At 41.7% G+C, this 14,265-nt stretch overlaps 1 protein-coding gene across 14 annotated transcripts in view; it reads left to right on the top strand.

Moving 5' to 3' along the window:
• Positions 1 to 14,265, top strand: part of CPNE8 (copine 8) — a 285,586-nt gene that overhangs the window by 172,485 nt on the left and 98,836 nt on the right. For all 14 annotated transcript variants that reach the window (XR_005223777.2, XR_005223778.2, XR_005223779.2 and 11 more), the window contains one exon: positions 9,467 to 9,513. Coding sequence is in view for 9 of the 14 variants with exons in the window: in XM_043551226.1 (XP_043407161.1) it covers positions 9,467 to 9,513 (47 nt within the window). In the remaining 5 variants the exon portion in view is untranslated. The remainder of the gene's footprint in view (positions 1 to 9,466; positions 9,514 to 14,265) is intronic.

Genomic DNA, 14,265 nt, shown 5'->3' with positions numbered 1-14,265 from the left:
TAGGCAACCATTTTTTAAGAAAATTGACCTTCATGCTATTAGGTATTGAAGACTGAAACTGCGACATAACTTCTTAGGTGGCCTGTGTACTGGGTGTTTCTGAACATACCAAACAGTGCAGTGTGAGAGTTAACAGAATGTAGTAATGTAAAACATATTTTTATTTGTTAATGAACACACAAAATGATAGTGGTAATGAAATTGGATTGAAATTGAAAGATTCAAATAAAACATTATTAGATTCTATTAACATAATGAATTGCAGAAAAATAAGTTCAGTGCACTGTAAAGCATGTCCATAACTTTTAGTTTGTTTCCAGAATGCAGACAAAAGTATTCTGAGGAATGTTCTGCAAATGAATAAACTAATCATCCCTCTTGGTTTATAAAATGTTCATCTCTGGTATTTCCACAACAGATAGTTTCTGAAGTTAGTTTTCCCAGACTGTTTCAATTATGGCCATGTGATTCATGCTTTATCATATTTACCTGTTATAAGGAAAATTCTGCTGAACCTTAACTATGGTGGAGCTCATACTCCTCCGTAATAACCCTTCACACGGGTATGCATGTTTGCAACTGAATTCTTATATTTGAAAAATTTCCTTCACTGACTCCAGTGTTCTTTGCAAGTGAATGTTGGGTAGAAGCTTCCATACCTATTTTCTGTTCAAGGAATACTTAAGCAAATTTAATATGGCTAAACTACTAGGATTGTCCATAGTTTTTGTGGTTTTTTGGTTGCGGCAGTGGGGGGAGAAAGTTATTGGTTTTACTGCTTATTATTTTCTCTATAGAAATAACTCTGAAACAAGCATAGATTAAAATGAAAGGATAACTCATAAAGATAAGTGTTTGCTTTGGTCTTATTTTATATCACAGTTACTATAGGTATGAAATTGACACACACAAACACTCTTCATTGATTCCATGGCCAGAAGGGTCATTGTGTTCATCTGGTCTGACCTCCTGTATAATACAGGCTAAAGTACATCCCCAGAATAATTCCTAGAGCATATCTTTTAGAAGAACATCCAATCTTGATTTAAAATTTGTCAGAGATGGAGTATCCACCATGACCCTTGGTAAATTTTTTCTGTGGCTAATCACTCTCACCGTTTAAAATTTATGCCTTATTTCCAGTCTGAAGTCTAGCTTCAACTTCCAGCCATACCTATCTCTGCTAGATTGAAGAGCCAATTTTAAATATTTGTTCCCCATGTAGATACTTGAATACTGTAATCAAGTTGCCCCATAATCTTCTCTTTGTTAAACTAAATAGATTGAGCTCTTTGAATCTATCACTCTGAGACATGTTTTCTAATCCTTTAATCATTCTTGTGGCTCTTCTCTGAACCTTCTCTAATTTATCAACAACTTTCTTGAATTCTGGGCACCAGACGTGAACACAGTATTCCAGCAGCAGTCACACCACTGTCAAATACAGAGGTAAAATCGCTTCTCTACTCCTACTTAAGATTCCTCTGTTTATGTATCTCAATATACATTAGCCCTTTTGGTCACAGCATCACACTGGGAGCTCATGTTCAGCTGATTATCCACTCATGACTCCTAATTCTTTTTCAGAGTCACTGCTTTGCTGGATAGAATTCCCCATCCTGTAAGTGTGGCCTACATTCCTTGTTCTTCTGCTTGGGTTAAAAACAGAGGGCTGCAATTTTATGAAATCATGTAATACAAATTACATTCAAACAACTGCCCAACCTCTCCAAGCTCATCAGCAGAAGCAAGCTCTGCACAGACCAGGATACACCAAATCTAAGTGGCACCAGACCCTGACAAAACAACAGATGCAAAACCTGCAGACATATCTCCATTGCTACAATGATCAACTCCCACAACACACCTTTCAAGATCTATGGGTCCTACCCATGACTGTGTCTACACTACTGACCTTACAGCAGCACAGCTATACCACTGCAGCTGTGCTGCTGTAAGGTCTCCCGTGTAGCCATTCTATGCCAGGGGAGAGCTCTCTCCCACTGGCATAATTAAACTACCCCCATTGGGTGGCGGTAGCTACGTCGGCGGGAAAGCATCTCCCACCCACATGCCACCGTCCACACCGGCGCTTTTGTCAGTCAGGCGCATGTTGTTCTTTTTTTCACACCCGTGAACAACAAAAGTTTTAGCGACAAAAGTACTAGTGTAGAAAGCCTAAATGCCCCAATAACAACTATGTGGGTGAAACGAGGCAATCACTGTGCTCTCAAATGAACTCAAACAGGAAAATGATAAAAGACAAAAATACTATATCATCTGTTGGTGAACACTTTTCACAAAGCGATCACATTATATCTGATCTCTCAGTCCTCATCCTCAAAGGAAACCTGCACAACACTTTCAAAATACAAGCCTTGGAGCTTAAATTCATACTTAGCTAGACACTAAAATTCATAGTCTTAATAAAGACACTGGATTTATGGCTTATGCCAACAATCTGTAACACACTAACTTTTTTTTGTTCTATGACTGCAGAGGTGTTAATGAGCCACTTCACCTTGAATGGTCCCTTAGAATATGTGCTAACTACTAATGCTAAACCAGGGGTTCTCAAACTGGGTTGGGACCCCAAAGTGCGTCAGGACCTCATTTAATGGGGTTGCCAAGGCTTGTGTTAAACTTGCTGGGGCCTAGGGCTGAGGCCAAAGCCCGAGCCCCACCGCCCTTGGGCTTCAGCCCTGGGAAGGAGGTAGGGCTAAGGTTACATGCCTCCTGCCCAGGGCCAAAGCCCTTGGGCTTCAGCTTTGCCCCCTCTCCGCCTGGGGCAGCAGAGCTGGGATGGACTCAGGCTTCAGTTCCCACCTCCTCAGGTCATGTAGTAATTTTTGTTGTCAGAAGGGGGAGTCACAGTGCAATGAAGTTTGAGAACCTCTGTGCTAGACTGTCTGCTTGATTGTGTATTTAGCTGTGACACTCTCACTACCTTTCCCAGATCCGAAGAAGAGCTGTATGTAACTCAAAAGCTTGTCTCTTTCTAACAGAAGTTAGTCCAGTAAAAGATATTACTTCACCCACCTTGTCTCTCTCTAAAGTACCCCAAAAGTTAATTTAGCCAGAAAATCTCATCCCATTAGTTACCTACTTAGTTGACTGGAAACAGGAGCCTGCCATATCCAGCACTTTCTTGGAGACTGTGCCCTTCACAAGCTGAGGATCTTCAAGCTATCATTCCTCCCTTGTTGAGGAAAAAGACTCTGTCCACGGTTATGAGGCCCTGTCCATGTGTCATATGGAATCTATTCTGAATGATAAGGTTCTGCTTTTTGACTCATTCAGCTGCAAAGCATAGACCCATTGTTCCCCATCTTTTGCCTGTCTTTGATAAAACAGTTAAACCTTCAAGTAACTACTTGTGCCACATAAAAACATTTATCAACTATAAATTTCAACCAAGAAACAACACAAGGAAAGCAATGCATAGAAACTCAAGCTATTCCAGCTTGATCACAGTCAAAATTACTGCATGAAAATGAGTGCACAAAGAAGACATGTTTTTTCTTCTCTGAGGAAGAATTGCTTGAATCTTGGCTGGATGACAAATTCCTCCTCTCTTCCACCCTGTCAGTTTCTAATAGGGATTTATGTGTATGAGCCACAACACCTTTAGAGACATGCAGGAAAAGGTGAAGCTCCACACAAAACAACGGCTAGACCAAGCTGCTTGGGGAGGGGGGAGATTCCTTCCCATTTCCAAATACGGTGATCAACAGAATTCTGAGTACCACAACAAGAGTCCCTTGTAGAAGAATTAGGACACAAAAGCTATGACAAACCAATGAATCACCAGAGTTCAATGACAACTCGAGCCCATCTACTGAACAGATAACTAAAGAATATAGATAGAAGCTTCTAGCTTACCAAGTTCAGAGCTAGTGTTAGCTGAGTTTGAAGCCTTTTATCCTAATGGAGGTAGGCATCAATTGGCATGCACAGAGTCAATATTTCTCATTCTTTTCAGTAGCTAATGGCTATATCAGGTGGTTAAAGACTCCTTCAGGTCCTACAGGGCAAAGCAAAATATTGTCCCCCATGGAGGCAGGAATCTGCATTTCCTTTTCAAGGAATTATCCACAAATCCTCGTAATTGGGTTTTTCTTACCTGGTACAGCATATGGACAATTAAAAAGCTATGCAGCAGATGATGCCACAGTGAGGAACACTTCAGAAACTGTGTCCATCAGACAGACTAGCAGAAGGCTGATGGCTGAAAAGATTGTTAATTTTCCAGTTGAGATTTAGTCCTTAGTTTTTTCTACTTATGCCAACTCTTTTTCTTCTATCTGTTTTTCGCCTGTACTTCTTCCTGTTCCTCTCTGCTGTACTCAGTATCTGTCTGGCCCAGTCTCCTGCTGCCAGGCAGCTCGGAATGGCAGACTCAGAAAAGAGTGCACAAGGAAGAGGTTGCTTTTTCTACTCTGAGAAAAAATTGCTTGAATCTTCGCTGGATGACAAATTGCTCCTTTATTCGACCCTGTCAGTTTCTAATGAGAATTTATGTGCCTGAGCCACAACACCTATAAAAGACTGGTCTTTCCCCTCACATAGTGTGTCACATCAAAGGGCCTTTTTTAAAAAAGGCAGGGAGAAAGCAGCCCAGCAGCTGCTGTTACCAGCAGAGACAGCAAGGACACCAAGAATAACTCTCCAGGTGAAAGGTTTCAGAGTGGTAGCAGTGTTAGTCTGTATCAGCAAAAAGAATGAGGAGTGCTTGTGGCACCTTAGAGACTAATAAATTTATTTGAGCATAAGCTTTCATGGGCTAGTGTTACAGGACAGGCCCAACAAAGAAAACAGAACGCCACTAGCCATCACCTTCAGCCCCCAACTAAAACCTCTCCAGCGCATCATCAAGGATCTACAACCTATCCTGAAAGACAACCCATCACTCTCCCAGATCTTGGGCAACAGGCCAGTCCTTGCTTACAGACAGCCCCCCAACCTGAAGCAAATACTCACCAGCAACCACACACCACACAACAGAACCACTAACCCAGGAACCTATCCTTGCAACAAAGCCCATTACCAGCTGTGCCCACATATCTATTCAGGGGGCACCATCATAGGGCCTAATCACATCAGCCACACTATCAGATGCTCGTTCACCTGCACATCTGCCAATGTGATATATGCCATCATGTGCCAGCAATGCCCCTCTGCTATGTACATTGGCCAAACCAGACACTCTCTACGCAAAAGAATAAATGGACACAAATCAGATGTCAAGAATTATAACATTCAAAAACCAATCGGAGAACACTTCAATCTCCCTGTACACTCAATTACAGACCTAAAAATTACAATATTATAACAAAAAAACTTCAAAACCAGACTCCGAGAGACTGCTGAATTGGAATTAATTTGCAAACTGGACACCATTAAATTAGGCTTGAATAAAGACTGGGAGTGGATGTGTCATTACACAGAGTAGAACTATTTCTCCATGTTTATTACCCCCCACCCCCTCACTGTTCCTCACACGTTCTTGTCAACTGCTGGAAATGGTCCACCTTGGTTATCACTACAAAAGATGTTCCCCTCCGACCCCCCGCTCTCCTGCTGGTAATAGCTCACCTTACCTGATCACTCTCTTTACAATATGTATGGTAACACCGATTGTTTCATGTTCTCTGTGTATATAAAATCTCCCCGCTGTATTTTCCACTGTATGCATCCGATGAAGTGAGCTGTAGCTCACGAAAGCTTATGCTCAAATAAATTTGTTAGTCTCTGAGGTGCCACAAGTACTCCTTTTCTTTTTCTCCCTACGGTTACTCACATTTTCTTGCCAGCTGTTTGAAATGGGCCATCCTGATTATCACTACAAAGGTTTTTTTCCTCTCCCGCTGATAATAGCCCACCTTAATCGATTAGTTTCATAAGAGTTGGTATGGCAATCCCCATTTTTTCATGTTTTCTCTGTCTGTCTGTCTTCCGACTGTATTTGCCACTGCATGCATCTGATGAAGTGGGCTGTAGCTCGCAAAAGCTTATGCTCAAATAAATGTGTTAGTCTCTAAGGTGATACAAGTACTCCTCATTCTTTCTCTAGGTGAAGTAAGTGTCCTTGACCTTATGCTGTTTGGCTATCCCTTTCATGACAAAGAAAATAGCCTGAAGACTCCCTTGTACATTACCCTAAAGCTGGCAGGCCTGCACTGCTTCTCATCATCTTTGTTCCTTATAGCCAATAAGCTATGCAAAATGATAATGTGCCTGAGGTCCTAACAGTCTTCTGATGTAGGCCAAGTGAAGCTTGATGGCCATACCCTTAGAACAGTGCTTCTCAAGCTATATGATGTGAGGGACCGGCAGTTTTTTTTCCCAGTGTGTGCGCAGACCCGCAGCCAATGGCCGGTCTGCGGACCACCACTTTGAGTAGCACTGCCTTAGAAGACAAGCATCTTTAGGGGGAGACTCTGGATAAAGCAAAACAGCAGGCCTCATTTCTTAAGATTATAAAGCTTCTGATACTTTCAGAAAGATTACAACAGCTTTTATCTCTCCTCAGCGAAGTCCAGCTTCCAGTCTAAGTTTTAAAGGTTTTCATAAACTGATTTCCATGGATTTCAGACGAATTATGAGTATTCCAAGGGAACTAAAGACTATTCCTGACACAACAGGTATGAGCAAGTCTTGCCTTTTCTGAGAGGTAAGATCTGCCATTATGTGCCTGATAACTACAAATTGTTGGCGTTTATGCAATAGAATTCAAGCACCTCGCCATGGAGCACTTTTTATTCCATCCCCAATTTTTTCAGACTGGGAGAAATGGCAGCAGATCAAGGCAGTATTCTAGCTGCTGCAGGACATTCAAGTAGTAAGTATACTAGATGGTTGGAACTTAACAAAAAATATGTCAGTGCACAAGGGGGAATAGACTACTGCTCACTCAATCTTTGCTGTTCTAGTGTTAAAAGGGCTAAAATTTTAAAAAAACTACTGTCACTGACATCAGTATGTCTCTAAATTCACAGAACAAATCTACTGAATAATAATAGATGCTTTTCAGGATAGCGTAGAACTCCAAATTGAAATGGTGTTCCTTATGGTCAGAACTTTAGCTCATAGTGTGGGTAAGCTGGCTGCTCAGTCTTGCTTGTTTCCTGTTATACTTTGTCCTGGTGAAAGCCACACTTAAAATGTTACCGTCTTTTTAAACCTGAAGTGGATTCTCAACACCATTGGGATCAGGACAGTCACATTCCCTACTTCTTTGCCAATCCAAAATCCTCAAATGAAAGAGAACCATGCTTCCTGACTGTCTTTAAGAATACTATTTTCTTAGAACACAGCAGTTCCGGTCCTGAGATTTCCCTTTTATATTTATTGAAGGTTCCAAGTGTGGTTTGTCCTTAAGAAGGGGAGGAAGTCCCTGCAGTGTCTTAGCAAAATGGATCATAACTGGTATTACATTGATTTGCATACCATTTTATTTGTTCCTTGGCAATAAATTCTCACTTTAAATTCTGACTTTAGTGATAGCTGACTCTTGGACCCAAGATTGTGTCCTCTGTGCTACCCATTAAGAGTGTAAAAATGGCCATACAGGGTCAGATCAATGGTCCATCTAGCCCAGCATAGTGCCTTCTGACAGTGGCTTGTATCAATTCCCTCTGAAGCACCTTACAGAACAGGACAATTAACAAGTGATCCATCCCCTGTTGTCCAGTCCCAGCTTCTGGCAGAGATTTAGGGACACCTAGGGCATGAGGTTGTGTCCCTCACCATCTTGGCTAATAGCTGCTGATGGAACTATCCTCCGTGAACTCATCTAATTCTTTTTTGAATCCGGTTATACTTTTGGCCTTCACAACATCCCCTGGCAACGAGTGCCACAGGTTGACGTTACATTGTGTGAAGACATACTTTCTTATATTTGTTTTAAAACTGCTTTCTATTAATTTCATTTGGTGACCCCTAGTTCTCATGTTATGGGAAGGGGTAAATAACAGTTCTCTATTCACTTTGTTCTTCACACCATTCATGATTTCATAGACGTCTCTCATATCCATCCTTAGTCGTCTCTTTTCTAAGCTGAATAGTTCGTCTTTTTAATTCTCCTCATATTAAGCTGTTCCAGGCCCCTAATCAATTTTTGTTGCCCTTCTCTGTACTTTTTCAAATTCTGATACATTTTTGGGAGATGGGGCAACCAGAACTACATGCAGTATTCCAGGTGTGGGTATACCATAGATTTATATGGGGGCATTATTATATTTTCTGTCTTATTAGCTATCCCTTTCCTAATGGCTCCTAACATTCTGTTGGCTTTTCCGACTGCTGCTGCACATTGAACAGATGTTGTCAGAGAACTATCCATGATGACTCCAAGATCTCTTTCTTGAATGATTACAGTTAACTTAGACCCCATCACTTTGTATGTACAGCTGGGATTATGTTTTCTAATGTGCATTACTTTGCACTTATCAACACTGAATTTCATCTGCCATTTTGTTGTCCGGTCACCCTGTTTTGTGAGGTCCCTTTGTAACTCTCTGCAGTCAGCTTTGGGATTAAGTATCTTGAGTAATTTTATATCATCTGCCAACTTTGTCACGTTACTGTTTACCCCCTTTTCCAGATCATTTCTTGAACAGCACTGGTCGTGTATAGATCATTGGGGACCCCACTACCTACCTCACTCCTCTCTGAAAACTGACCATTTATTCCTACTCTTCATTTCCTATTTTTTAACCATTACCAATCCATGATAGGACCTTCCCACTTATCCCATGACAGCTTATATTGCATAGAAAACTTTGGTGTAGGACCTTGTGAAAGGCTTTGTGAAAGTCCAAGTACAGCATATCCACTAGATCACACCCTTTTTGTTCACATGCTTGTTAAAATCCTCAAGGAATTCTAATAATTGGTTAGGCGTGATTACCCTTTACAAAAGCCGTGTTGATTCTTCCCCAACATGTTGTGTTTCAACCAATTTGGTATTTGAAGGCAGGGGGGAGGGGAAAGCCAAGGGAGGGAGGTGGGACAAAAATAAATGAAAGCCAGGCATGTCATATATAGTGTATCGTGTATGAAGTTATTGCTATAAAATTAATTGGTAAAGTATTTGAACTGAAGCTTTGGTGAGGTGGACAGGTTTCGCCAAGATGGGACCACTGAAAACCCATCCAGTTACATAACGCTTCTACATATTTAAAGGGAGAAGAGACTCTTTCACAAATGTAGTTTACAGGTAAGAGAAAATTAGATTTCAAAGAGTAGTAACCTCAAGAATTGATGTTTAATTGATGATACTGTATAAAAGACAAAATAATGCACAATGATTTTAACCTGAATTTTGCAGTGATACCTTTTGACCAGAAAGCTAATACATTGTAACATGTATATTAGTCCATTAAAAGGTATGCTACCTCCCTTGCATATTTTTTCCAATTATTAGTGGTATTATTAACAAGATTCCTATCTGCTTGTTTGACAGAACCCAAATCAATTTCACAGTGGCTATTGATTTCACAGCATCAAATGGTGAGTAGCAAAAGTAGCTTCTTGTAAAATTGAATGCTATGTCCAGAGTCAGAACATTTTTTCTTTAGTACTACATATGTATTTCTATATTTATTCTACACAGCTTAGATTTGCAATTGTGTATTATTTGTATCACTATAATGCTTAGTTGCCCCAACTGTATCAAAGCCCCATTATTATAATGTACAAACATAGAGTAAGAGACAGTTCCTGCCCCAAAGAGCTTATAGTTTAAATAGACAAGACAGACAATGGGTTGGGAGGAAGAGATATAATAAACAAGCAAAGCGAACATTGTGATGGCCTGCAAACATCATGTTCATCATTTTCAAGGCAAGGAGGCCAATATGTCCATCACTGGCGATCTTATCATGCCACCAAAGCTTTTGGTGACCACATGATCACTGACCATGTAGCAGCATTCTTTAGTAAACATGCTATGTAATTTGTTATTCTTCCATCCAAGAAAGCCTTCAAAACCAAACCAGTGCTGAGAGAAGTGGCTCCTGAGTTCAGCCATGAATATTCTCATTGCTAATCTTCTTCTGCCACTTACATGAAATAGCTGATGAAGACAAGCAGAATCAAGATGCACAGTCAACCTGTGGAACTCCTTGCCAGAGGATGTTGTGAAGGCCAAGACTATAAAAGAGTTCAAAAATGAACTAGATAACGTTCATGGAGGATAACTCCATCGATGTCTATTACCTGCAATGGGCAGGAATGGTGTCCCTAGCCTCTGTTTGCCAGACGCTGGGAGTGGGCGTCAGGGAATGGATCACCTGTTCTGTTTATTACCTCTGGGGCACCTGGCATTGGCCACTGTCAGAAGCAGGATACTGGGCTAATGGATCTTTAGTCTGACCCAATATGGCCGTTCTTATGTTCAAAAACATCAGTTCCGTGCTCTTCAGCCTTCTTCAGCACCCACATTTTATTGCCATGAAGTAAAGATTATATAACTGTTTGTATAAATATTCAGCTTTCTGGTAAGCTTGATGTCATAAAGTTTCCACAAAGGCCTCTGAAGAGCTCAAAACATAGTGTCAGTTACTGCTATACAACTGTCATGGAGTCCCTGGGCGATGCTCTGGAACTGCTCCCTACGAAGCCAGTCAGGACTCTGGTGAAGTCTCCTCTCTGTGAGCAGACTGTCTTCAGGGCAAGAAGCTCACACAGCTTCCACCTTCCTGGGTCTGACCTCGGAGCATTCAGCATCCTCTGCCCCTCCGTGCGCTTCCCACAGCGAGTCCGCCCAGGCAGGGCTCCTGGGGAAGCCAGAGGGTCCTGCACCCCAACTTCACAGTCAGACTTGACTCTCAGCCAGCCAGTAAAACGGAGGTTTATTAGACAACAGGAACATGGTCTAAAACAGAGCTTGTAGGTACAGAGAACAGGACCCCTCAGCCGGGTCCGTTTTGGGGGCAGTGAGCCAGACAACCATGTCTGCACTTCACTCCCTGTCCCCAGCAAGCCCCAAACTGACTCACTCTCCACCCCCTCCTCCTCTGGGCTTTGTCCCTTTCCCAGGCCAGGAGGTCACCTGATTCCTTTGTTCTCCAACCCTTTAGCTATCACCTTGAAGGGGGGAAGGGTCCAGGCCATCAGTTGCCAGGAGACAAGAGTGTAGGCCATTTATGTACACTGGCCCTTTGCTCTGCAACATTTACACCCCCTTATCCCACCACCTAGAGACTTAAGAAATGCATAGGGGAAACTGAGGCACCCCTACAATATTCAGAGGAAACATTAAGAACAGTCCCACTTCGTCACAACAACCATCTATATCTTTCAAACATCCTCAATCATTGTCTATGATGCTTTCCAAGTAGTTGACAGTTGTCACCTGCTCCATCTCCCATCCAAACAAGTTAATAGTAAGCTGATTGTAATCTAGATTTGGAGCCTGCTTGAAGGTAATTGTATCTGAATTAATAATCAGACCAATGTGCGCTGCTTCTTGCCTGACCAGATCAGCCATCAGCTGTACTGATTCACCATATTGAGCCAACAAGGCAATGCCATCGTCATATTCGAGGTCTCAAAGTAAAATGACAATCACCTCAATGCCACTGACAGATGCCGCTTCAAGCTTACCCCTCAACCAGCAGTGCTGATATTGAATAACAATGGAGACAGAAGAGATGCAAGGTAGTTGGGGTAATAACTTTTATTGGACCAACTTCTGTTGGTGGAAAGGACAAGTTTCCGAGCTTCACAGAGTTCTTCCTCAGGTCTAGGTAAAGTAACCAGAGTGTCCAAGCAAAATAAAAGATGGGACAAATTGTTAAGCAGAAGGGGTGCATACCTGTTGTAGGAGATCACTTAAAATGAAATGGGCAGTTAACACCCCTTCAGTTGTAGGACAATAGAGGGTTAGCAGAGGCATGAGGGTGTGTGTTACAAATTGTTATAATGAGCCATAAAATCAGTATCCCTGTTAAAACCTGTTTTTCAGTGTCCAGCAAAGTTATGAATTTAAGATCCCAGGCTCATTTTTTGAAGGTGATGTGCAGGTTTCCTTTGAGGATGAGGACTGGGAGGCCAGATACAGAGTGATTGCTTTGTGAAAAGTGTTCACCGACGGGTAATAAGTGTTTTTAAAATCATAGGACTTGAGAGGTCTAGTCAAGTCCTCTCCACTCATGACAGGACTAAGAGCTTGTCTACACTGGCTACGCTAAAGTACTGCCACAGCAGCGCTTTAATGGGCCTTGTGTGGTCGCGGCAGAGCACTGGGAGAGAGCTCTCCCAGCACTCCAACAAACCCCACCTCCACAAGGAGTGCGGCTCCCAGCGCGGGGAGTGCGGCTCCCAGTGCTGGTGCACTGTCTACACTGGTGCTTTACAGCGCTGAAAATTGCTGCGCTCAGGGGAGTATTTTTTCACATTCCTGAATGAGAAAGTTGCAGCGTTGTAAATTGCCAATGTAGAAAAGCCCTAAGTATTATCTACACCGTCCCTGGGAGGTGTTTGTCTCACTTGCTCTTAAAAATCTCCAATGATGGAGATTCCACAACCTCCCTGGTCAATTTATTCCAGTGGTTAACCACCCTGACAGCAAGGAAATTTTTCCCTATGTCCAACTTAAACTGCCCTTACTGCAATTTAAGTCCATTGCTTCTTGTCCTGTCCTCAGAGGTTATGAAGAATAATTTTTCTCACTCCTCTTTGTAACAACCTTTTATGTACTTGAAAACTTATGTCCCCTCTCAATCTTCTCTTTTCCAGACTAAAAAAACCCAATTTTTTCAATCTTCCCTTATAGATCATGTTTTCTAGACCTTTTATTATTTTTGTTGCTCTTCTATGGGCTTTCTCCAATTTGTAGACATCTTTCCTGAAATGTGGCTCCCAGAACTGGGCACAATACTACAGTTGAGGCCTAATCTGCATGGAGTAGAGCAGAAGAATTACTTCTCATGTCTTGCTTACAACAAACACTCCTGCTAATACATCTCAGAATGATGTTTGCTTTTTTTACAGTGTTGCACTGTTGACTCATATTTAGCTTGTGATCCACTATAATCCCCAGATTCCTTTCTGTAGTACTCCTTTCAAGGCAGTCATTTCCCATTTTGTATGTGTGCAACTGATCGCTCCTTCTAAATGGAGTATTTTGCATTTGTCCTTATTGAATTTCATCCTATTTACTTCAGATCATTTCTCCAGTTCGTCCAGATTATTTTGAATTTTAATCCTATCCTCCAAAGCACTTGCAGCCCCTCCCAGCTGGGTATCCTCCACAAACATTGTAAGTGTACTCTCCACCCCATTATCTAAATCATTGATGAAGATATTGAACAGAACTGGACCCAGAACTAATCCCTTCAGGACTCCACTCAATGTGCCCTTCCAGCTTGACTCTGAACCACTGATAACTACTCTCTGGGAATGGTTTTCCAACCAGTTATGCACCCACCTTATAGTAGCTCCATCTAGGTGGTATTTTCCTGGTTTGTTTGAGGTCATGTGAGACTGTATCAAAAGCATTACTAAAGTCAAGATATACCACATCTACTGCTTCCCCCCCATTCACAAAGTTTGTTATCCTGTCAAAGAAAGCTATTAGGTTGGTTTGATAAATCCATGTTGAGTGTTGTTTGTTACCCTATTATCTTCTAGGTGTTTGCAAATTGCTTAATTATTTACTCCCTTATCTTTCAAGGTACTGAAGTTAATCTGACTAGAATGTAATTCCCCAGGTTATCCTTATTTCCCTTTTTATAGATGGGCACTATATTTGCCCTTTTCCAGTCCTCTGGAATCTCTTCCATCTTCCATGACTTTTCAAAGATTATCACTTGATGGCTCAGATACCGCCTCAGTCAGCTCCTTGAGTATTCTATGAAGTATTTCATCAGGTCCTAGTGACTTGAAGACATCTAACTTGTCTAAATAATTTTTAACTTGTTCTTTCCCTATTTTAGCCTCTTATCCTACCTCAGTAGTAAAGGCCTCGATAGTACTCATCACCATGCATTTTTTACAGGTTTCCATGCCCCATTTGGGGCTTTTGTCCCGCCTTCCCACCCGGTTTCCGTTGGCGCCGAAGTTTGGCGCCGTCGGCCATTTTGAAAAAAAAATTGTGCACTTTTGAATGGGGGAAGTGTTGTGCGTGGATACACTGAGAGCAGTTTAAAGTTTGGGTAAGGTTTATTGAAAAAAGGTGATTGAGTAAGGAGAGCTGTTGTTAAAGGGCAGATTATTAAAGAAAAGAGATGATGGTATGCTGTAAAAGAATAGAAAATG

This window comes from Chelonia mydas, chromosome 1 (genome assembly GCF_015237465.2).
Source record: "Chelonia mydas isolate rCheMyd1 chromosome 1, rCheMyd1.pri.v2, whole genome shotgun sequence".
In the NCBI taxonomy this organism is placed as follows: domain Eukaryota; kingdom Metazoa; phylum Chordata; order Testudines; family Cheloniidae; genus Chelonia; species Chelonia mydas.
This window is presented reverse-complemented; position numbering and strand designations above follow the sequence as displayed.